We start from the raw sequence: 26,908 nt of genomic DNA on the forward strand, positions 1-26,908 counted from the left end.
TTTTCGTCGGAGCAGCGGCAAGTGTCATCTTCTGTTACGTATACTGAAGGTATACCGGAAAGAATGAGGCACTCAGGATACATTCAGTATACGTACAGAAGGCGACGCGTAATCTTCTCTTCTTCTTCAGGATTCTTCGTTTTCGAGTTAGAGGAGAAACGGGTAAGAAATATTCCATTAAATTAAACACATTATTTTAGCTTAAACTAGTTTACAAACAGGTTTTCTCTATACATTGAAATATTAACACGTTTAAAAAAGTCCATTCTGTGTAATTTATTTAGGATAAAGGCTCACCGATTATTTTGTTCAGCGAAACAGAAGGCAGCACCTTTGAAAAAAATATCCAATTAACATTCGAACTTCACAGAAGATTTGTAAAAACGATCATTTCGTACAATGTATGTTATGCCCAGCACAACCTCTACTAAATGAGTAAACTTATGTGGCATCGTAAATAAATAACAACTTTGCGAATTCTTACACAAATTGCAAAGCTTTTGTTAAGTCCTCACCAAACAATACCTTTTGTTTGCTAACTACCAATGAGCAGACTCGTCTTGTGCAAAATTACAGGATTGGTTTGCAAAAATTATTTTCGCAAACCCGTGAGCCGGTAGCAAACGACAATCATCTTTTACTGCCTTTCGAGCAAGGTGGGATGACAATTGCCTATGGAGCCTATTGTCCTTCCCTATTGTCATAAATGAAGGACACATTACAAAAGCCATGCTCTTTCGACCACTCATAAAAAAAGCTAAAGAATAGAATAAATACCTTCTGTCAGACCCGACTCAGGAGGGATTGAAAAGAGAGGAATAAAAAAGAGCAAGGGTGCATTATACTCGTAATTTACGACCAAAGTCGCATTACACCGGGCCTACAGTGCAATCGATTCCATTGCACAAAACGGTCACGTTACAAATATTGCGGGAGTTATTTCGGAGCACTAGAAGAGACGTGGACGATGCGAGAAGCGGCGTAGTTGTTCGCGTTTATGAGACAAAGCACGTGACTTACCGGTCCGTCAGCTGTTCGCGGCGTGCGAAGTAAACATTGGAGGTTGGCGAGGGCGGCGCGCGAGTGAGGACGTGTGGCCAGGCACGGCGTCTCTGGGCGTCTGTCGGTCTGGCGTCGGGGCGCGCGTCCCGTCTCTACATCGATTGCCGCCCTCGCGGCGCGCGCCGCCACCCAACGAATAATCCCGATGCAAAATTTCATTACATACGCCATGATCGTTGTTATTTGCACCCCGTAATGTTTTTTGATAGTTTGCTTAGGATCTCCTTCGGTACTATCAAATATAACTAATAATCATGACACGTTAATACATTAATATATAATATTCCATCTACTCATTATTTCATACCTAACGAAGCTCAGCTATAGTTGCTGATAAAAGTCGATAAGGGGTGCTAGCTGTATCACCTGTTCCAGTCGCTTTCAAGCGACAGATATTATCTACTCTTTATGTGACCGATTTAAACAAACTCTTACCGTGGCTCAGAAAACTTGAACCATTTTTAATTCATGATTGTAATATTTGCTAAAATATACTGTAATCAGTTAAATGTTTAAACCAATAGGAAGTAATGATGTCCGTGTTGCAATGTCACCTCGCTAAAGGTTGTTAAATTTTTTATCAAACTGACAATGGTAAGGTGCAATTAGTTGATACATATTAACATTTAATTGCAGTAAACTTAGAGGTTCCTATTTATTTAAAACGATAATTTGTGTAAATTGTAACACGAATTATTTGCTTGGAATATACTACTACATAGGAATGTAATTTACATTTAAAATATGCATTCACTTATAAATTATTACATCCCCTATCGTCAATTGTCATTGAGATAAATGATGAAGAATAATTAAGACTGCATTTTTAAGATAAGGAACGATGAAAGTATGATAATATTTTTGGCCTATCTGTCCGGAGTTTATGAAGAAATTCAAACATCACACCATTAACTGGATATAGAAAGCAAATGACTGTGTTATTCGATGGTCGACCGCCGATTAAACGGACCGGGCAGTAAGCTAGGGGAGGAGTCAAAATCGTAAAAAATAGGGTGGCACCATTCACCCCCGGCAGCACCCGCCTATAACAAAAAAATGAAGATTTATTTGCAAATCTGTGACACAAACTAATGGTCGTGAGTCGTGAATGTCGCCTCTTGATTGGGAATTGTGGCATTTTACTTTCAATAGTACAATAAGATGAGTAAGTTCTACTAAGTAATAAAATAATTGAAAATTCTTAAATAATATAATATGTAAAATGATGTTCAATGTTATAAAATACTACATTATGGTCTTATGTCAAATAGGTAGGAAATTTGATTTTTATCACTAAACGAAGTCACTTAAATAATTAAAAGTACGCAACAGATTTTGATGGGGATTTTTTAATAGATAAAGTGATTTAAGAGGAAGGCTTACATATAATGACATATAAATACTCCGAATTTAGCGTATACGAAGCTTCGGGCAAAGGCTAGTTATTAATAAATTGTTTAAATCCAGTAGCCAATTTATTCAAGGATTGGCGATAGTTCAATCATCAAATAATTTACAGGACGTCCTCAACATCGTGATTTATTCATGATACTAATAAGTTGTTATTTCTTTAGGTAGATAAGGTAGTACATGCAAAATCTGTATTAAAACCTGTATTTGTAGTACCTACCTATTATAAAAAATATGCCATCATGAAGAGAACTTATTTCCTATTTTGTTAGGAACTAAGTATTCTCATTAGCAGTTTTACATTTTTTCAGGTATTAAACGTAGTACGAATGTAATACCTAGGAGAAGAAATTTTTCACTGATGATAAATACAAGCTGTTTTTTCGACAAAGTGGGTAATAATTGAACAAGACGTGGTTAAACTAAATCGGAATCAATTGTTAAGGTGTCTCTTTGTTCGTTTTATTGTGACTAATATTATAAAATATAATTTTTCTACGTATCTAACATGCCATTTTGTTATTGTTTATGTTTTAAGTTGTAAATAATATGATAGGTGTATAAGAATATCTGTTTCAATATCAAAAACTAACTTCAATTCAAAAATACCTCAGAAAGATTTGAATTGAATTTAACTGTCGAATTCCTATGAACACGAAATATGACAAGGTATGGATATACAAAACATATCTATAAAATAGATACAGGTACTTACTTATCTAAAGTATTACTAGTAGGCGTGTTTGTGGCTATTAGACACTACTTCTAGACACTCATAGACTATAAAAATAGCTTTGATGAAATTATGAAAAATCTAATGAAAATAAGACTATCAGAAATATATATACTCTTATTGAAACGAAGACCTAGATCCAATCAGTAATAAAACAGTAGTAATCTACGTCCCTAAATCACCAGCCAACAAGTAGGTAATTTTAAAATAAAAAGGGATAAATAACGTCTTAATTGAAAAAAGATAACACCCCAGAACTTTATTAACGTTAAAGATATTTAAAAACGACTTAGTACCATTAATATGGCAATAAGAAATTTGACTTCACATCGAGAAGGGCGCCTTTGATCTTTGTCATGTGCAATGCGCGGGCGTCGATATATTCATGCAATTTAACTGCACGCTGCTGCAATAATTCTGCCAGCAGTGACTTACACAGTGGACATCGATATAGGCAATTTATATAGTTTTTATCTTTTAAAGAGTAAATTATGATTACAGTGCGTCTGCGACACGTCCGCTTTTTAAGGTTCCTTCACCCGCACTGGCCGTGAGATAAATTTCGAATTGAGATTTTAATTAGTATGCAATGTCGACATTGTTGATTTTGCTAATAACTATTTATCTGCATGAATTCGTGGCAGTCACTATTTTCAATACACCAAATTTACAGTAGTTAGGTAGGGTAGGGTGGTTGGTGTCAAATTTTTTATTGTAAATTTCAAACCCAATAGGCATTGCTATTTTAGAAACAACACATAAAATATGGGTCTCGTTTATAGTAATTCTTTTACTGTGTTGACATTTAATTAATTTTTTCTATTATTTCTTAACATACCTTCTTACAACATTATCACGCTCAGTATTTATTCTTAAAATATGTGTTAAATGAGTGATATAAAAAAATGGGTAAGAACCTCTATCCATCAGTAATTCTCATATTTTCATTTTTATAGTGCGAAATGTTCTGGATTTTTTATTTATTTATATTTACTAATGATTAGATAGGTAGGTAGTGAAGTAGTACTTAGTTCCTACTTACAAAGAACACCTAGGTAACTACCTAACACTGGACCTTATTAGATTTTTTATTTTATTTAATTAATTTTATAATTATCCTCAAAGTTTTGGTATACTTTCGTGAAAATTATTTATTGAAATGCAAGCAAAGGGTTTTAAATGGTTCTAAACAATAGTAATAAATTAATTTAAATATTGGAAAGCGTGTCGCTATTGAAACGTGAACATATATCGCTCTATATATTAATTTTATGGATTTTTAATTAAACATAAAAAATTTATTACTCGCACAATAAAAAGGTTCAAACTCACCGGTAAAAGAACATTTTCAGCACGCAAATGGACATGATGATGGTTTTTGACACACAGAATTTAAAATCATGCATTTCAATGAGTGTTTCATTTATAATAAGTCACAAATTATAAATACAAAATATGAACTTGTTTGACATTTAGGCCTAAAGAGTGGAGGCGGCGGCAAGCGGCCGTCGGCAGCCATTTTGTGGCGCTACCGTCGCTTCGACTCGAGTGCTCATTGGTTGAATGACGTCACACGCGCCATGACGGTCCACCATTGCTGTGAATTTGCAAAGTTATCGTTTCAATTAGATGATTCAAAAATAGATTCTAATCCCTTGTGATAAGAGAGCTTTAGTGGTGTGTATATAATGGTCACATACCCGACGCATCTATGCTGCTTAGGCCGCATTCTTGAGCCAGGACTTATCGTTTTGGTTTCTTTTTAAATGCACCCAAATCGGATAATGGGATGCTCTTGAGGTTTTATTTGATAGATGGGATAAAAAATATGCAATTTATAACTATATAAATCGTAGGTATTGATTGAGACATTTTTTTTTTCACATTCGAGTTTTAATTCTAATTTAATAATAAAATATTAGGTGAATTATCAATGATTGTATTAGAAAGGTTTCCAGGGTCAGATAAGTAAAGACATATATACCTACCTAGCAATCTAATCATTTCATATACGAAAGTACCGAGGTAAGATCCCCTAGCATTTAATAAGATTGCCAAAAAGGTTAAACCTACCTTGGAAGAAAACTCTCCGAGCTATTTTCTCAAGGCTGATACTACAGCTATAATCTATCCTAAGTAACGAATTTTTTGTTATCAATTTCTGTTAAAGATAATGTATTAGCTTATTAATTTACTCCATTACGACTTTAATGTATTAAGGAAATTATATTATGTTTCATTCACAGTTGACAGTTTGTAAGAGTTTTCAGACTCTACATTTCTTAATTAGGCACTTAATGCTTATATATTACTGACATAATTGATAGAGCCTATTACTGAACTTGCTTCTAGGTGTCACAGCTGTGTCTACGAGATATAGGAATGGAAATATATATCCTTATACGTATGTATAATATAGTCGAGAGCAATAGGGCGTAAGAAGTAAGGCTTCTAAGGGCGGAAATTGTATTTCCTTTGGACCTAAACGAAATTGAAAAACTTCATTATAGAAATGCTTTGCACTGCGAACAGTATTAGTACAATTATACTCTAAAATTAAATGTAACGTAATAAATGTTTTATTCTAAAAATTTGTCTATTCAAGTCCCACGAATAATAACTACCTATAAACCAAACCGTACTTCTAATTAGTATTCACGCTTAAGATATCAATAATAAAAATTACATTAACCCGAAAATTTGAAAAGAAAAGTATTGTTCTGTTAATGAAAAAGTTATGTAATAGTGCATAGTAATAAATATAATAATGTTATTTATTTTTTATTTCACTTATATTAAATATTGAAACGTTATATTTATAATTTTTTATTCATTTTGAAACTCTAAAAGATGGAAGTAGGTACCTACCAGAAAATGCATCTTATCAGTTATCTTACCCTAAACATTAACATTATAAAGGGTCTGATAGCAACATCTGAGATATGCAAATGAAACTGATGTAGCTATATTTGTAACAAAGGAAATGATATGCCGTCGAAACTGTTTTTGTTAATATTATGCTATTGCGCGCCCGGCCGTCCTGCCTATTTATTACGAAATTACATGAACACACTTAATGAAGTTCTACCACATTTCATCCTAAATAATTAAAGACCACCGTAGCTTAATAACTGTATCTGTCTTTGTAGCGCCGACGGTAATTTTAGGCTTTTTTCCTTCAAAATATATTGTTATAAAATTGGAATGAAAATGGACGCTCGAAGGGATACGCGCATCTGTTCGCCGCTTTATTTATGTGATCGGTCTACAGATTAGTCTCATACATTTACAATTTTTATTTGAAATCGCATATTTATGATTATTAACTCGGAATCCCGGATAGATAGAAACTTATATTATTTTTTATCAAATTGCTATTATTTTTCTAACATCATCGTTAGTTATATTGTTAATCTTGCATGTCACTTCAATAGCCTATCACATCGCATAGCTTATGTCTCTGTTATATAATTATTGTATGCCCGATTTGTTATTGTTACGATAAACACCCGTGACACATGTTTTTATGTTTAGATACGTTACAGCCTTGTACGTTTTTCAAGTTGCTACTAATGAATGTTTACACTTATTAGAATAGATCACACATCTACACTATACTGATGGATATCTCTGCGTAACGACTATAACCCCACCTAACACCAAAAATAACTAAAGAAAGTATTTCGAAACGTAAAGCAAACACTCTGGAGCGAGGTCATTGCACCGACTATTTATACATTTGTCACATAGATGTCTTAAATCAAGGGTATAAGAGTTAGAATGGAGCGATTGCAGCGATATCTATGTAGACGATCAGATGCAGATACTGTGACATGCTGTGACCTTGACCCGCTGGATGACGAATTCCGTCCTTGTGGGGTCGACGACTCAGATACGAACGTATGTAGGTTGCTAACATAGCGTCTAGTCTACGTAATGTGTTACCTCACCATCACCATCATTGTACCTACAAATTCATTCTGAATTTGAATTGTTTGCGTAGAATTATGACTTTGAATATCATTTTAAATTAACATCTAATTTTCGCACAGCAATGATTAAGATTTGATGAGGATCTTTAAAAGCAAGTAGTGTTAGAGTTCAAAAGGCTATCCTAATCTTTCTTACATCAGGAGAGTAAGAGAGTAAGAGTAGTAGTAGCACTTCTGTAAGTGCTAGTAATGGCACAAGATATCTAGTATTTTTGCTTGATTTTTCTACTATTTTAGTAAAATAATTCGTCATATGAATGTTTTCATTAAAGTGTTTCAGTGATGGATTTGAGTTCAACCTAGCGTAAAGTTGATATAACATCCCCATTCCCATGATAAAGTTCAGTGCAATAGAAATAAAGAACATTCAGTTAATTATAGGATAACATTGTAAAGGCTAAATTAATTCAAACCAACACAATGTATGAAGCAGAAATATCGTGCAAAGCATATCAAAGTTGTGGGCGTCATGAGTCTGGTTTAAGAAAAATTATTGTAAAACACACTCGAGCATAATTGAATGCGCCTCTGCATTGACTTTTAAATGTAATAAGTGCACAATTTGCGAAGAGCTTGCTCACCAAATGATATTGAATAAATTAAACCTTATTAGTACTTTGGACTATTTCATCTGCATTTATGTTGAATATTGACGATATCGCTACTCACTCTGCTTATTAATCGACGAGCGAATGAATAACAAAACGTTTTTGTTAATTAATTGCGTATTTAAAGGACCAATGTATTATACAAATTGATTTTCACTCATACGGTGTAAAGTCAATGCATTGCAGCATATTTTATTCTGCTTTTTGGAGTGGTAATTTGAACAAAATCACTAAAACGATACGTATTGAGTTTGGTCTGCATATTATTTTGTTAGTTTTATAAGTATATAACATCCATAAATAAGTATTGAGTCGATATAATTTATTTCTAGGTCAAATGGACTATCCCTTCTTAGCACTTTGTTTTTTCCGCTCCATAAGAATTTGAGCCCCGATTACTCTTTGTTGCTTTTACCGAATAAGTGACCAAGTTCCTTCGTTCTTCTCTTAATGTAGAATAATAAATAAATTCAATCACAATTTTAAGCAAAAGGTAGTTAATGATTTCCGAAAATTATGGGTAAAAGTATGGGTAATATAATCACATACCTCAGGTATTCACGTGGAAATATTATTCAAAGAAGATAATACAAATGTGTATCACATTCCTAAAAATTTTTTATTAGTGCCAAGAAGCCATGTAGCCTGATAAATTACCCAAAGTATGTTGCTGCATCTGATTAAAAGTCAGGTAATTGACCGATTTACCAATCTGAACTCAAAACGCAACAACTTTATTTATAAATGACTGGCATATTTATATGGATCATTAAATTCTATATAGGCGCAAATATCATGTAGAACTATTGAACCAATCTATTATTTAAATTCATTTGCTAAATTGCTACTGCTTCATGTGATCAAAGTGAGTTATAGATGAGATTAATTTATTGCTCGTTCACAACACAAGTGAATCTAGTTGCGCGAGTTGATAATACTATTTTTGTATTGTGTGATGGCTGATTTATATAATATAATATTGCATATAATACATCGTTCACATTGACGACGCGCGTTGCATTATTAGTTTAACTTCTCGGTACGCTTGAAAAGGAATTGCGCGTTTGCCAAAAATCACAGCTGTGGAGAAACATGTCGCACTGAATACTGATTAAAGCTACGTTATTGTTTTCGTTTTTTCACTTTCGTCCCCGCGACTTCTGGCCGACGACCTATTGAATTTTCATGGTGTTCTTTATTGGAATTTCTTATGAGCTTTGTCGATAAATACGCTTGACATCTATATAAGATCCAATATCTCTTCTAGAGGAAGTCTTGCAAATTATATGATGCATTAGCATACATATCACATTCAATTCAATGATCCTTTATGACAGTTTGAATTACTTTTATTCTCGTAATAAAAATCAATGCGTATACTTTACCCACGGAGTAGATTTCAAGCTATGCCTGATAAGAATAAATTGAATATTATTGAAGTTAACAATAGGCGTAGTAGTACAAACAATGCCATCAAATATTATAATAACGATTTTTCCCTGTTAGCTATGAATCGTATTGCCATTAAACGTTTTTAAATATCGTAGTCATAAACATTCAGAAATGTTTAGAAAAGAAAGCATAAAAGTAGTATCTAAATATGAAACATGCTATAAACCCAAATATAATGCTCATGACATTGTAGACACGATAACGCATTAAAATTGATCGAAATACAATAAATATAACAATTAATAGATAATTTCAGATTCTGTGACTGTCGCCGTACAACGTTGGATATATGCGACAATGCGCCCTTCGATCGGCATTCCTTTTTAACACGAACGTTTAGGTGCGAAGAAAACATTGTTGACGCCATTATATACTAAAATGCCTATATTAATGCGTAATCTGATAGTAAAATGGGAAATTTTATGGCTTCAAAGCTGCGACATTATCGCATACATTAGAATTCTACGAATAGATGCAGCTAGTACATTAAATTAAAATTGTATTTATCGATTTTCTAATCGAACCCTATCGAAGTAAGAACACCTAGCTACAGTAATGATTCAGTAAAAAATCATAAGGGCAGACATGATAGTAGATACAAATTATAACAATTTTTTCACAGTTTTACTTCTAAATAACATTTAAACAAAAAATAACCAAGATAGGTATCCGAATTTATTGATACCAAAGAATTTGACTATTTCTTATTTATTTTTAATGTTCATAAAACACATTCTGATTTATTCAAAAAAGACACGTAAGTAAATTGCACACGAGTTATATTTGCAAATCACAATTACGTATGTAAGTCTGAATCTTTATTCACATAGGACGTGCAAATAAACACGGTATTTTTATCGCGCCAAAGTACGAACCTTTATATAGTGGTCGTCGATTTCTTCTCTTTATCTACAAGCGGTGTTCGCTTTATCATGTATAAAAGTATTTTAGTGTCAAAGGACTCTTCAACAGCGTGGTTTAAAGTATCCATTATATTATTATAATTGCAATTTTATAGTCCACTGTCACAATCACAATGAGTTAGTATCTATTACATTTAGTAGCATTAATATCAATTTTCGATTGAATTTGTATAATTCACAGATAGTTCAGAATGTTAGATGAATATAAGCAAGTACTTTTATTTGAATTAGGGAAAAATCACGATTCGATAAGCGACCGTAAAACACTGACCCTTACATCATAAAAATCATGTCAATTCGGGTAAACGAATCCAGCCTTAAAAAGCAGGTATCGTGTCTGTAAAATGCTTGTTTTTTGCATGATCCTTAACGGTTGCATTGTTTTATGGCGGTAGAAGGGTTACCAAGTTACGTAATATAACAATAAACGGTTTGAGGACAATAAATTTTAATAGAGCAGAAATTTATGAGCAATTTGCGGAGACATTTATAGCTGATGAACGAAAAACTCAACTTTCCGTGTCCCCAATTTCTTACAAACATAAATTTTATCGGGCTTTGTTTTATTCGAGTTAAAGAAAAACTGATTTTTTTTTGTAGTAAATCTGGAATTGTAAGCACAAAATTTATAGAAAACTTTTTCCTTTATTTATGTGATCTTCTGCAATGGAGCTGGTGGCCACCTGGTGGAAAGTGCTACCACGGACTATGAACATTGGTAGAGACGTAGGGTCGTTTGAACTTAAGAACTTACATCTCTACAAATGGATTGTCAACTTTAAATGGAAAGGGATCAAGAAAGCATGGACAAAGAGGAATAAAGAAAAGTTTTCGTTAAATGATTCCAGTAGAATTTGTTTGAATGTTATTAATCTACTGAAAATCTATCATACCAATAATACACGCTCTGGCTGAAAACTATAGAATCTTATATACCGTATATAATAAAAATGTCTTATGATAATTTTTTTTATTTTTAATTGTCCAATGAAGAACGCTTATTTGCTTGTTAAATTTTGTGTGAATGTGTTGCAAATGTGGACCAAAAATAATACGTAGGTATTCAATTCAATGTGAATTCTTAACTTATAGTTTCCTTTATACTAACAACTAACAAATAATATATAGTAACAAATAAATATAACACTAACAAAGTGGTTTACTGTTAAAAATTACGTGAACCATCTTTTCATTAAACTGGGAAAATACAAACAATACAAATGAAAAGGGTATCGAATACTGTTCGTATATTCGACGTACAAAATTTCCTATTATGATCCCTTCCCTAAAGCAACTACTGTATAGGGCCACATTTGTATAGCGATCGTCTGCCTCACGGATTAGGCATGGGACAAATATATATCGATAAAAATATATTAATCTCGCGTATGGTACAACTCTAAAACTACTTTTTGCAAGTAGTATATTCATTCTGTTGAATGATAGGAAATAGAGATAAAAGTTTGATAAGTAATCAACACCAGATTTCTGATTGAGACTGCTATTGTTTATATATTATGTATGTGGACGTCAAGCACATTGTCTTGTGTGATATGGGAAATGTTATGAAAACTCATCGATAACGATACAGAAAGTATAGACGAAGTCACTATTGAAAGTCGCACACGTGTCTTTAAAAGCAAAGTGCGCACGTAGCTTCGGACTCGTTTATATGAAGCTTAAGGTATGTATTTTTAGACATAGTTTTATTCGCGACCAAGAGTGGAAATTTCAATAAAAATGCAAATTTTTCCTGAACAATTTTCTTCTCACTACCGTGGCGTCCGTTATTGAGTTCCATTGCATTATGCTAAGGCTGCCTTCGTTATAACGTAAATGTACTGTAATTTGGATTATCTCCGTGTGGAAAATGCTTGATAATTTGTTTGCGAACAATTTTCTTTCGAAATGTTTATTTGGTTTATCTTTCGCATGCATGAATTACATGAAAACATAACATAACGAGAAATCACGTATCATGATATTCAAGCTTATTTTCATTACAACACTAACGATTGTGTAAGCTGCAAATTAACAATTGTATATTCTATACTAACATTAAACAACATCGTAAACAACTTTAAATCGATGTAATCTACAAGCTAAAAGATTTGCATTGTATTTAAAAGTTTCCGCCTGGTTGTTACGCGTGGGGCAAAAGAGGGTGGATTAAGGACGCTCGGAACGAGGAAAGAATACACAATTAGTTTTTCTCCTACCTGCTTCAAATACCAAAGCAAATATAAGTTGACCTATGATTTCATAAAGCAAACCAATATCCAATATAAACTTTAATACGGCAAAAAATCAGTGGAACGTTTATATTTGGGCGGATTAAGCCGGGGATTTTAAAGCGAATAGGAAATTTGATAGAACCGGAACCAAGGCCCTGGATCGATAAGCATAAGCGGAACTTGAATCGTCTTTGTTCAAAAATCTTATAATTAGATATTTAGTATTCATGCTTGTTACAGCGAGAACCCATTTCTATTGTCATGCACAGGAAAGTAGGTAGGTAGCAGATAGTTTTACATTTATCAACATCGTGTAGCTTATTGTATATTAAACAGTTGAACAGAATTTCATGATAATTTTTTTATATACATTGTCTACGTTGATTTGCTATCTATAGGATAGGCCCCTAATGTGGGAGTCGAGTATGCTTTGGTACGAATTGGGCCAGCTCGCCACCGGGAAAGTACCACACCCCCACAGAAACCGATCGTGAAATAGTATCTGGAGGCCCGTTTCCTTTTTCTCCCCTAGTTTTTACCAGTAGGAATGACCTTTTCAGTCTACAATCATTTTATTATTCCTTTCCGCTTAAAATGGACAACGCGTTCGTTAAGGCTCCACCTCTGCGAATGATAATGGTCAGTGGTGATCGCTTAGCATCAGGTGAACCACCAGCTCAGTTGCCCGCTTTGAAGTAAAAATAAATCGCAAAATTAAATCCCTCCTATTCTTGGGTCATTCTGTTGCTAATTTCCTTAATTTCATTTTTTTTAAATACATATTCTTCTGAAACCACATTATATTTCACACTGTGATATACGGATCTTGACAATCCGTGGGGATCTAAAAAGCATGCATATTTATGTTCAATTCAACCTTAATAATACCACTCTTTCTCATAAATACATGCTTCACACTGAACATTATGCGTTAAAGTGAACAAGCTTCCCTATGTTTGTGTTTAATATTCAACAATATTCTTCCACCGCAAATATTATTCGGTGCGCTTTGAAAAAACGACTATATATTTTGCATAACGTTGAAATTAACTGAGGCTGTGCGTCGTTGATAAATATGGCGCTACGGGTGGAGGCGCAAAGTAATAATGCTATCTAAATGACAAAGAAAATTCCCTATATATACGCATAAATGTTATGAAATGAGAATTTGAACAACTATATCGTAAAGTGGTATGGAGAATTATGTAAAATGGGGAAATTTTGCTTCGTAAAATATAATGTTTGTTTTCGTCAACGTATCTTCCATTTATACATATTTATAGTCTATAAGGATACGAAAATAATGAATATAAATGAATTCATTCTTCATTACTAAATATTTGGTTTGAAAGACTATAATTGACGCAAGACTTACGACTACGCAACGACTCTGTAAATAAGCTTTCTGTACCGTATATACATAATATAGCAGGTAAAATTTCTTAATGCCTCGGAAGCGTTTCGGGCGCACCCTCTGTAATAAGCCAAATTCGTCCGTAGGGAGGATCTACAAGTGATTTAAAGAGATTGTCAGTTAATGATCCCACGTCGGCCACAAATTCAGCCCTTTCTCGGTACCTTGTGAGCTAATGGCCTCTTTATCTTCTTAGCCCACCGGGTACCGACCGATATTGGAGGCAGAATATAAACTGTATCGACAACGACGCTTCGCTCAATCATTAAGCTTTTAAGTTGACAAACTAACGGGAAATAAAAACGTTCCGTTTTATTTGCATAGATAACACGTTGCATAAGAAGATTCAACTTTAATTCTAATTATTATATTACACAGTTAAATTGCTTTGTGTTTATTATAATCAAATATGTATATAGGTATTTGAGTGAACATCCATACACAAATTGGATGATCGGCAATAAAGCGGATACCATGCCTACGTAATCTAGTTATCTCTGATATTGTATATTAGCGGTGGAATACACTTATCTGAACAACACAACCCGCCGTCATTTTTCTGGGGCGCCTTACGCCAAAATATTGTTACGACCATAGCCGTAGCTAAGAAAATATATACATCATTAAGTATTTTATTTATGGGACCCGTTCTATAGATATCGTAGTTCTCTGGAATTTTCAATGGTGACTTTATGTTATCTTTATTATTGTGGAAGTATATAATAAAATTTGTAAATAAGAATAGCATATTGTACCTACATTATGTAGCCATTAAGGTAAAAACGAAAGGTATAATGGAAGTCAGTTGCGAATTAAACCACAAAAATAATTGCCTATCCAATATTAAATGCGTGGAGCTTTAAATACTCAACGTATGGCTAAAATATCTACATAACTGGTTCGATACGAAGGCAACCGTGGTCTATTGTGTATGTATGTATAGAAGACGCGTTCCGTACAATTTATTTGTGTCTGATCGAGCGTGTAAGATCGCCTTATTTGTTCGTGGTTCTTCCCACACCTTACCTGTTTCCAGTCAAAATGAATGTAAGAAAAAAGACACATAAGTCGATCCACACAGAACGCTTTCGTTCGCGCGGCATCCAATAAAGTAATTCGATTCAAACGTCATATACGAACGTTCTATGGCTTTTATGATCTGAATTAATGTCATAATTGCGGCAGTTTTGGATAAAATAAATCGATAAGGCTGACTTAAATAATACCGCCCGCAGTTTACAACATAGAAATATTTTTTATCCAACGTAACTTGACCTGTGCATATTCGTTAATATAAATGTATTAAACATTGCTTACGTATGATTAAGGGTCAACGGAAATGGTTAACAAGTATCGAAATAAGTTATATAAAACCATTTTAAATACATTTTTGTAAGCAATATATTAGATTTATGACAAGACGCTTGAAAACGCATATTTTAATAATTAGTTTTAATATTTTCGAATGTCTTTAAATCGATTTACAAATAGCATACGAAATATTGAAAACTAATATTTAAACGTCGAAATGGCAGTCTGATTAAAATTGGCATACCTAACCTTTCTAGTTTCTTATTTATCAAATTTATTGCTAATATCAAGCTTGTTGAGTATGTGTTTAAAAGTTATTAGCAAGTTAAAAAACCATAGAGAAAGAAATTGATTTAATTTCTTTCTTCTTTAATTTTGGTGGTAATATTCAACTGTGTATAATATATGATAATTTGAATCCATTGCAGCAATATGTGTTTCAATTTAGTTTCTAGTCTCTCCGGTAATATAAAACGAGAGCCTATCCAGATTAAAAAGAACCATGAAGCTTCCTTTTTCAGCATACGGCACGTAGCTATAAAATTGGAATGAATAGTCGAGCTGGGATCTTTTAAAGTTGGTCGAAGCGTTGTACATTTCTAGAGTATGTAGCAGTAGGTAGGATGTACAATACATAGCGTCGTATGTACCTACGCGTAGTTAGATAGGTAGACAGCGTTTTGCGAAATTGCGAGGAAGCGGTACCCAGGGGAGAGCGTCTGGACTAAACACCTCGTTTTTATTGTTTCTGTCTTATCTATATTTACCCCTATGGATACAATGTTTACTGATATGTATTTTTAAATTTACTCTTTATATTAATATCGCTACTGCTTAGAGATAAGTATATTTATATTTTTATTTAATTATTAATTTATTTAACAAATTGTACAAATATATTAAATGGTACGTTAATGCGTATATTTTATTTAAAAAAAATAAATGTGTATTATGAAATAGAAGTGTATACCTAAATAAATTAATATGATATAAAAATTGATATAATTGATATAAAACATATAATTATAGCTCGAATACATAATAATACAATGAAAATAATATGTATATATTTTTTTATTATATACTTCAATTGCAAAATACCCAAATTTTATATTTAATGGAAGAAATTTCACACAATTTTTACATGTCTCTACGCAGTCTTTAAAGACTTCTTCACCCCAAATCATTAATAAATACCATCACAACACGTACTCGAATCCCAAGTACAACCATTACCCGAATCGCAAGACATTATCTCGGTCCAGTTATACCCACTTTAATGGCGTGCTCCATAATTATTGTCCATACAATTGTACATTCCTCTTCATAACGCTTTATCACATTAGCAATGCGAAATATCTCTATGAAATATGTTCATAACGTTCGAATCTTCCCTTTGTGCCTACTTATTACTCCTAAAATATAAAGGTGGCTGTGAAAGGGGAAATAGAATTGGGGTCGAATTTAAAAAGGGAGGGTTTTAATGTTTGGTCATCGCTCCCGCTTGACCGAAAGGGTAATTTCGAGGCAGACAACGAACGCATTTGCATCACAATGAGAGTCGGATCTCGAAGCGAGGGCTTCCGTTGTGTGGATAAGCTGCATTCATATACGACTGCGGTACATAAGCCGTCTGGTAAACTCGCTACTCGAGAATATTAATTATTCTCATAATAGCTACGCTGCAGCCAGAGTTTTTAATTGTGTTGTTGTCTTATCTAAGTTTTCTCATTTCATAAATAATTTAATGTAGAATGAATTTGCAACGATGGTGAAATTTTATTATTTTTACATAATACGTACACGAAAAAAGACGTGGAAGTGTTCAGTATGATTTCCAACCGTAACAATGTATAAATTTCACACAAATTAATTGGATGTTGATGTCATGTTGTCACGAGAAATACGATGAGACATCTCATGCTTCTATTTATAGCGAAACGATTTAAGAAATAATATCTTGTCATTTGTTTTGCTTATTATAAATGAAAACAGGTGTGAGCGTAACGGAATTTGAACTTCATAATATTGCTAAGGCAAAAATTTACGTAATTAATTGTATCTACTTCATACACTTCCAAGTATATTCTTAATAAAATCAGATGTATAATCTAGTACTTAAGGAAAGAGCTTTGGGTATTTTAGTATGGAAATTTTTAGAATAACAAATGTAGGCATCACTAAATTCAACGGGCATTTGCAATGAGACGTAATAGACTGATATATTACTGAGCCGGTGTACAATGCATGCAGACGCGGATGCAATTGTCCCTTGCAAATGAACGTGGGCCACGTCAGGGACAACACATATTATGAATATTTATATCAGTGTACTGTATTACATTATGGATCGTGAGATAATGGACATTGTAACTGAATTACATTATGTACTTTTCACTATGAATCCTTGGAAATCGGATTAACTATTTATCAATTTGTTAATTACATTTCTCGTCCCTAAAGCAACAGTCACATCAAACACAAAATACTTCAAATTTTGTACAACAAATAATAAAATACAAAGAAACAATGGAGCCTCACAACAATACCAGAATGACATTAACTTTTAAAATAAAGAACTTAAAAAAGTTACAAAGATACACAATAAGCTATACAATCCTTTCCTCAAAATATGTCCGACAGACACTTCCTTATTGCCTCGTAAATCTAAGCGCCATACAATACCATAAATAACATTTTTTAATTGTCACAAATTTTAACATCACGTTTCTTAAAAACACACCGAGAAATTCATTCAGAATTCGGAATCAAAGAGGACTACTAGGTTACGAGCAAACGCAGACAAAAATTTTGTGAGTATTTTTTTTCTTAAATATAAATAAACAGCTTATTATGGTGCAGAAAAATAAACAGTATTTAATGAATAGATAATTAACGACAATATTAATATCTTAAGCATATTTTAAAAGCTGTCAGTGCAATGTGTTGCCAGGGACAAACCCGCCACTATATAATTCCAAACTTGACGGCAAATTGGGGGAAACTTGCTCTATAACCTTCATCAGTTAAAATTACTTCTAAACTATTCCATACCTACACTACTAATTAAAAACGAATATATTTCTATCGATCACAGCGCTGAACGAATCGACAATTGTTGGTAATAACCATAGAAGTTAATAACTTAATCATCTATGTGTGAAATACAAAATATCTGCATTTATTAAGGCATTAAATTAGAAATGGCTGTAAGGTTGATTATTCAATGCACGATTCGTGTATAATGATTTCATACAGATAGATTTAAATAATTGGAAACCGTCTGTGAAAACAAAAGACGGGCGGGTTAAATTTATGACAGCGATCAATTTTGAGCTTTTAACAGTGATATTATATTATTAAAACAAAATAACACAAGATCTTGATTTTTTTGAGTTGCATTTTAAGTTTCAACTATAAATAACAAAGCGTAAATCGAAGTTTCCAATCTACTCGCATTACTATCATCGTTAGTTCATCGGCGTTTTTGGATCATAAAACATACTCGTATCACTCTTAGCTCTATCAATATAGATGCCTGATAACTATAGCAATTACGTATAAAAAAGTAATAAATTTAAATAAATCCATAATTAGTGACTGGTTTATACCGGTAATCATGCAATGTAAACACCATTTAGAGTGTGTTAAAAATTAAGTTTTGTTTAATGCATGATAAAGAAAATATACGGATATATTATAAAGTAGAATGATTCCACGATGATCGTTTAAGGTCGTTATTACGCGGTTTTACAGTTACATTGACCCACTGAAAACTTATCTACAGGTATATACGTGTATGAATATTTATCAAATTATGCAGAAAATATCCTAAGAATGTAGGCCATCAAGTCAATCATAATTTATCAAATGTAAATTATTTAGCTGTTATCTTAATAAAAATTCGTCAATTAAGTAAACGAAATATTTTAAACATAAATATTAACGTTGCTGAAACATATATGTACAAATAAAACTAAATCCATACTATTAATTAATTCATTGGATAGACTCCAGAACGTCTTTGGAATTGCGAAACTCCATTGTTTATTCACGATACATTAAGTTTTTCACCGTTCCAGACATCCATTAAAATTCCACTTGAAATTGAAATTCAAACTTCAACAAGTCTCCAGATTTGTCCAATGGCGTCTACAAAAATTAAGTCGATCGTATAAAAGAGAAGTAATTTAATTAGATTGAACTTTGTCGTCTACTGCTGACACTTAATTATATTAGGGCTACGTAGGTAATTGAAATATTTTTCAATCTTATGATATAACATATAGTTAATAATAAAGAGATGTTTTTACACAGGTCCCTTTTCAGAATATTTACATACAAGTTTTGCTTTTAAATTTAGCTACGATTTATTATTAAATTTATTTTACGTGTAAAATAACAATACTCGGATTGGATAGGTCACATAACACACCAGTTTTATTTTATCAACACAGTCAATCTCTAAATATAGTAGCGTGTATATAATTGTTTGTAATTATTATTGCTTTATTCACAGCCTTATCGTTGTATTTAGGTACAAATGATTTATCTAGTATGAATAATTTAACAGTATTGTAAAAGAAAGCGACATTAATACAGGTCAAACTGTCAAACGTTTCTTAATTGTTACTTAAGTTTAGGGCCAGTAATTAAGGTCGTTGGCAACCTTCACGTAAAACATTATCTGTTTTAGAACTTTTCTAATTTTCTACAGTTACTTAAGTTTAATTACTTCGTGTCATTAATGCAAATTGGTAATCAGAATGTTTATACTGAATACATTTATGTTAAGTCCGTTTTTTAATTAAATTACGCAGGTCTTTAAATTAATGTTCTAATATAATACGGATATTTTTTTATGCCATGTGCGGTCAACTGAGCTATTAGTTCGCCTGACGGTAAACGATTATCACCGTCCATGAATATTTGGAGAGATGGTTTCTATGTGAATGCGCTGCCCGTTTTTAAGGGGGAAGGGATAAGGATAGGATTGAAGACTTGGAAAGAAGGAATGGACTGGGAAGGGAAACAAATACATTCTTGATATCGAAACTGATACTGATACTGATAAAAAATTTATCTATTTGTGAGATAATGTGAAAATTTAATGTTTGCACAAAACAAAACGAAAACGCAATACAATCCGCACAATAAAATGTAGGTATATGAAAATAAAACAAACATAACACTGCCCAGCTTAGCCCTTCACATGGCTGAGTCGTAAAGGACCGGAGTAAAATAAGTAAAAATAAAGGTCCAGAAGCGAGAGATGTTCAAAAGGAACTTTTGCTTTTTAACCAGTTGGTCGCCAACTTTAAATTGGTTTGTACCGTCTACGACCCTCGCTGGCAGAATGGGAAAACTAGTACGTGAACTTTTGTCCTCATCTAAACATTTGCTACATGACATTGTATACTACCTATATCCCTTTCATGCGCTTCGTTATCTATTTTGTATTAAATAACATCCACTAAACTATACTTAATCAACACGTTTTCGTATTGAGAACTGTTTTACTTGTATGAAAGATGATATATGAATACAGTTTGGAAATATATGTGTGTTACGTTATTTTTAAATTTTGGATACCTGCCCTGTGTGCCTACAGTAGGTACTTAATTAGAAATAAATAAAGAAAAGCTTATTCCATCTAAAAACCCAAATACACATTCGATTCAATTAAGATATTAAACTTATTGTTATATGGTTAATCTAACTTCGTTACTCCATAGTTTATATTTATATTTAAGGTTGTTGGCCATATTAAAGTCGTTAGTATATTCGCTGTATGTATTTCATTAATAATCATTTTAGTAATAGTTTATTCAATTAATTAGTATAATTATCAAAATTGACATAGGATTGGTAAACATATCACAGAATTCTATTTGCACTTGTACATAGTCGTAATTTTCATTCGCAAAGACTAATATAGCTGAATGCATAAGAACGTGCACATAATTTGTTTGCTTAATACCGTACCCGGTATCGATTTTCTTAGGAAACAGCAATGCACTTGCCGTGGTGTGCTTTTGCCTATGTTGTAGGGCTATATTTCTCCTACTTTACGGTTAGAATTTTAACTCAATAAGAACAAAGAATTACTTTCCATTTATACGTATCATTGCCCTTTTTGTGTCGTATATAAATAGTACGGCCGCATACCATCTGTCGAGTAAAACGCAAAGGTGAAGGCAAAGGGTTTTTTACTTTCTTATGATCAGTAAATGCATTCAATTAATATGCTTTGATACAAATCATATTTCTTGCAACAAACGTCGGACGTAGAGTTTCTTCCGTGGCTCGTGTACACAAATCACTCATTTGCACGCATACGATTTATTAATAGCCATTGATAGTAACAATGTAAGAATGACGTCCATAAAATCTAGAGGAAACTTAAATCATGTTTGATCTAAATTTAATTTTATTACTAATAAAATTCGCGGGAGACAATCCAAGGCCGTAAATGCTATAAAATTATTTACATAAGTAAACCCTTGCCGTGTTATATTGTTTATAACGTATATTAATAATGATTTATTGTTGTTATATCTGTTTAATGTGTGTACACATGGGTTATAAAATATTTTATGGGACACTTTACGACGGTGTAACCTCAGAAATGCTTTTATTGATATCTAAGCGCCGCCCCAAACTGAACTCGTTAGCAAGCGTGATAGCCTTTAAAATATAATAAACATTAGCCGATAACAATTATCCTTACATTACCCGATACCGTACTTTGTATATTACTTACATATTTTACAACACATTATCTAAATCTTATCTATATTAATAAATTGCTTAACTTAGCATATGATTCTAATGAAGCGACAAGTCTTTTATTATAAAATTAACATCATACTTTGCAAAGAATACTAATTTAATATGCAATCATTAACAACGGATTTTAAAGATGCAGTAAGAAAAATCAAGTGTAGCATAAATTTTCTACTATACTATATACCTATATTTTTACACTAGAGGATATTCCACTGTCTCGCTTTGGGTTTTTACGCCATTTTATATTCTAATAAAACACATAATCACACACAAAAACTAAGCACTTTTAAACGTTCTGTTTTGCAACTCAAGACGCACTGAGAGAATTCGCGTTTTACCCCTTAATACCTGTGATTATAGCCTTCACTACGCTTCATTGTTCAGTAATTACCTTAACAGTTAAGTTTTTACAAACTTTCATGCATGTATCGTTGCAATTCCAAAGAAATTTATACTGTATTTACTTTGGCATTCGGTTAAAAATCGCTTTCGAGTGATACAAGGTTTTGTGGTGCAATGACAGAAATATTTATTACACCTCAAAGGGTTGAGTAATAGGGTGATGGTTTTATGGTTTTTCGTTGTGCAATTTTCTTGCATTGTATGCCATCGCGGTATATAGTGCGATCACAAACTGCACAAATTTGATCCTTTAAATATTGTTGCTTGATATTTTGAAAGAGTTTTACTTCAGCTATAATGTTAACTTTATGTATATTTCGTAATTTTCTTATCGTAATTGTGTTTATACTTGATTGTAAAATTAATTAAAATTACAACTCTATTAAAGTACCTATAACATAAAACACGATTTCATGATACAACTTCAAGGGATAATCTTTTTGCATTTATCACGAACTGGTGCTCGTATAGGTATAGCAGAATAATTATAATTCATACTAAATTATAAATAATTTCGTCATCCTGGACCGATATGGTACAAAAAGTCGCATTATTAGCAAAGTATCAAATCGCTAGTACGCAATATATCTTTGTTTTGGCCTGCAATTAACCACTAGACCGACAATAAAGTGCATTACGGACAGCGCATCGACAATGCGTCTATTGTTCTGTCATACAACCCTTTCTCTTAAACCGGGAAATCTCTAAACATCTTTAAAGATGCTGTAAAACAGGAACAACGGAGAGTATACATATTGTTTGTGCAACGGTGATTAGTAAGGTACGGTACCTGAGACAAAATGCGAGGTGAATAAACTAAAATAAAAGTAATGGTCTCGTAATATTTAATTTTATTGTGAGAAGTAAAAACTATTAGAATTATTATAAGAGACGTTATAGTGTGAGTTGGTGTATCAAACGATTTTTTTTATTCACATTCATAGAAGCAAACTAAAAAACATAGAAACCTGCTTTATATACCTATCTACAAAAAAAAAATTTCAAGTTCAATGATAAGTTAAGAAGATATTTAGCTATAAGCTTGCAAGGCATCGTTGGAGCTTGTTTAATAGTAACAGGCAATGAATTGAAGAGTTTAATTTAATATTTATCGTTGTGTGAACTCTTTTTAATGAACGTACTCAATTTTGTTCCGAATGCTCTTCATTTAACTAATTTGAATTCACCTGTATTTAAATGGTGAAGACTTGCTTGAATTCAGACAAATAAACAAACTGATTATTTTGTAAATTTTTTTTAAATCTAATAACTGGGATGAGTAAAGGTGCCTAGAGCAAACGTGACTAGGTTATATCGTATCGGTATTACACTTCTCTTTTCTCGTATACTTTAGAGACAATCTCCTATATATTCCTTTTAAGGCAATTAAAAAATTTAACCCGAGCTCCATCTTGTTAGCAAAACCTGAACTAGTTGCATATTTCGCAATGCACAGTAGCACCATCTCTAGGGGACTTTGTTTGTAATGAGCACTGAGTCTCTGCCAACCCTGTCTACAATAGAGGGGTACACAAACAGGTTAGGCTAAGGCCACATCGGGATGTTGAATTTGCGAGCGAACAATAATGGTACCTACTAGTCGTTTTAACGTTTTAATGTGTTATGGATATTCACTATTATGTGTTTTCAAAATCACTACCTCTCATCTTGAGATCTAGTACACAGATGATATGATATTTGAAGATTTCCGCTTGTATAAGAATGACCCTTAGTTGAGTTTTTTTTACTTAGTATATTACACAGTGTTAAAATACGTTTCCTTACTTGTCAAACAAAACAATACAGATATTCACAATAAAAGAAGCAGCACATTAGTGAAAAGAATAAACAGTTTTCGCAATAATTTCATTCAACATTCGCTTTATAAATGTCGGGAGTGTAGGCGTTCCACTTAATCTGCCTATGGCCTTACATTATGTTGCATGAAATAAGTCTGAACAAAACTTTGTACGAACTATATTTTATACACGTTATGTACTGCTTAGCGCTTGTAAAATAAAACGTTTATGAGCACGCGACTACACAGGTGCAACTCTGTTGTTCGGCAGTAAACTTATATGCAAGTTATTTACACATTCGAGTTAGGCACGTAGATTTATTAATAAGCAAGCAGTTTATAGGTCGGAACCTGGTATATATATCATGAGCTCAAAGGCGGACATTTAAGTTTTTAATACCAACATAATAAAATTAATTATTTTAGATGATAAAAGACAACCATAAACATCTACAAGCTGGACTTACATATACTAGCTACTGAAATTATATGCTTAATAATACTTACGTTTTTGTAAGTTAAAATAATTTCACATGACATTTACGCTATCTGTAGGTATTACAGTATAAAATATATGACTCACATTTTTTTAAAACTTGTAAATATTACTAGAAAATCTCGTCTTTTCTTAGTCTTAGATTGATGTGGGTAACTAGTTGTTTATTCTAAATTGAACACATAAATTCCCACATGAACGTAGGTACAATACGTACATTTGATGAGTGCAAGAATTTATTGATATATTGCAACTCCTGACACACATATTGCGAGACCACATTGCCCACACAATTTTCAATTGAGCTTGTTTCCGGCACCTAAGGTCTTGCTTTGAACATTCTCAATTCCCTTAAGGTCGAAGCAATTGTGCATTGTATTGCCATGTTGTTGCAAAATGAGAATAAAAATTAAATTTTTCGACGATATTATATGAGTGAAACTTTAGCTATAACAAGCCACACCTTAAGCTGTTAGAATGCTTGTAGGTATTTATCTATTTGCTATTATCACCTAGCTTTCTTTGTGCAAATTTTTCTAACTAATGACGTTCTTGATGTGATGTAGGTAACACAATATGCCGAAAGTATCTCAAAACAAATACGGTTGTTCCAAGTATAAATATGCATCACAACTTGTTCGATAATTAAGTGAATTCATTATAAATTAAAATATTAACGGGATTTTATAGATTGTTTAAGATAAGATACATTTTATTAACATCCTATGAATATTCATGAAAATATTCGTCCTAGTATTAATAAAATCAAGCATTTTATTTATTTATTTCTTTTTTAATGTACGTATGTATGATAGGTCGCCTTATGGCAGGTAACCAGTACTGTCCATGGACATTTGCTCAGGCCTTACACCTCTGCGAATGAATTGCCATCTTCAGTGGATGAAGATCATCATCATCATCATCAGCCCAGACATGTTCCCACTGCTGGCCAAGCGGTTGACGGATGTCACATGTCGTTGAACTTTATGATTCTTGGGCCGGTGAGCAGTGGTGATGTTACACATGCGCAGATAAATTGAAAATCGATTAATTTCCTATTTCCTCGCCTGGTATCGAACCCGGACTTGTCGATGTTAAGTCCAAAGTTCTCACCACTGAGCCACCACTGCTTTTTAATAACTTATTCAGAGTTAATTAGGTAGCTGTTCCTTAATACATGTACGTTACTTTATTTAAAAGAGCTTTTCTCGTCGCTTTTGCTTTGTTTATCCTTATACTCGAGTCTTCCATTGACCTAGAAAGCTAAATTTTGCATATTGACGTAATTTTGTGTATTAGCTACTTTGCATGTATACACTTATTTTTATTTAAAACAATCCTTTACAGTGATTAGGAAAGTGAGCTGTCTGTCTATTATTGTAAAACGGTTTCGTGATATCAGACATTAACTCAAAGCAATTGAATAACTGCAGTTTTTTCCACGCTTCCAAACTACGAATATTCAAAAGTTTGGAACCAAAATATTGCGTGACTGAAATATCTACTGCTTCTATACAGAAGTATATAAAACGCATCTGAACACGTGTTTGTGAGGAAACGGGCGATCCGCACCGAATGACAATAGAGGTTTCCCTTTCAAGCGGAAAATTTACGTGATAAAAATTCTAAACCGTCGCGTGTGAAAAAAAATGTGAAGGTCCAAAAAATAAAGTGGCTGCGGTAGGTGTCATTACGGAGTCTTATAGCGGTTTTGTGTGGGGTTGTAAATCAGCGAAGAACGTGAGAATTGAATCATTATGTTATAGGCTGTGCGATGCCTGGGCACCGTTTACACGATACCTAGGTATCATAATGCGTTGTACGCACGCTTACGTCAATGTTATCGCGAATTATACGTGATTGAACGATTTTTATATGGGTATATAATGCTTGCGAACGCTGTTGGAGTGAGTCGTGTTATGTGATTTATTGTACAGCCTACAGCCGAATATAAAAAGGATTTTATTTTTATTCTTTAATAGGATAACAAATTTCTGTATTCAAAATCATTGAAAAATTTTCTGTATTCAAATACTTAATCAAAATGGTGAAAATGAGTTTCAATATATTATTTACATGATCTTACGCCTCTACAAGTGCCGACTTCAGTTTGGGACGGAATTAATAAAGGATTAACTAGAGGAATAAAGGAAAGGACTGAAAAGGCTAAGGAAAAGGATATGGGCCTCTGCCTCCCCCACTCACTGGACGAAACACAGCAGAATGCTATTTCACGCCGGTCTTCTGTGGGGGTGTGGTACTTCCCCGGTGCGAGCTGGCCCAA

General features: G+C 32.9%; 1 protein-coding gene across 1 annotated transcript in view; it reads right to left on the reverse strand.

Moving 5' to 3' along the window:
* Window positions 1–936: 936 nt before the first annotated feature.
* LOC119839281 (homeobox protein abdominal-A homolog) overlaps window positions 937–26,908 on the reverse strand; it is a 50,875-nt gene continuing 24,903 nt past the window's right edge. Inside the window, exon 3 of the mRNA XM_038365521.1 lies at window positions 937–1,307. Coding sequence (XP_038221449.1) covers window positions 937–1,307 — 371 coding nt within the window. The remainder of the gene's footprint in view (window positions 1,308–26,908) is intronic.

The sequence above is a fragment of the Zerene cesonia genome, chromosome 3 (genome assembly GCF_012273895.1).
Source record: "Zerene cesonia ecotype Mississippi chromosome 3, Zerene_cesonia_1.1, whole genome shotgun sequence".
Taxonomy (NCBI): Eukaryota; Metazoa; Arthropoda; class Insecta; order Lepidoptera; family Pieridae; genus Zerene; species Zerene cesonia.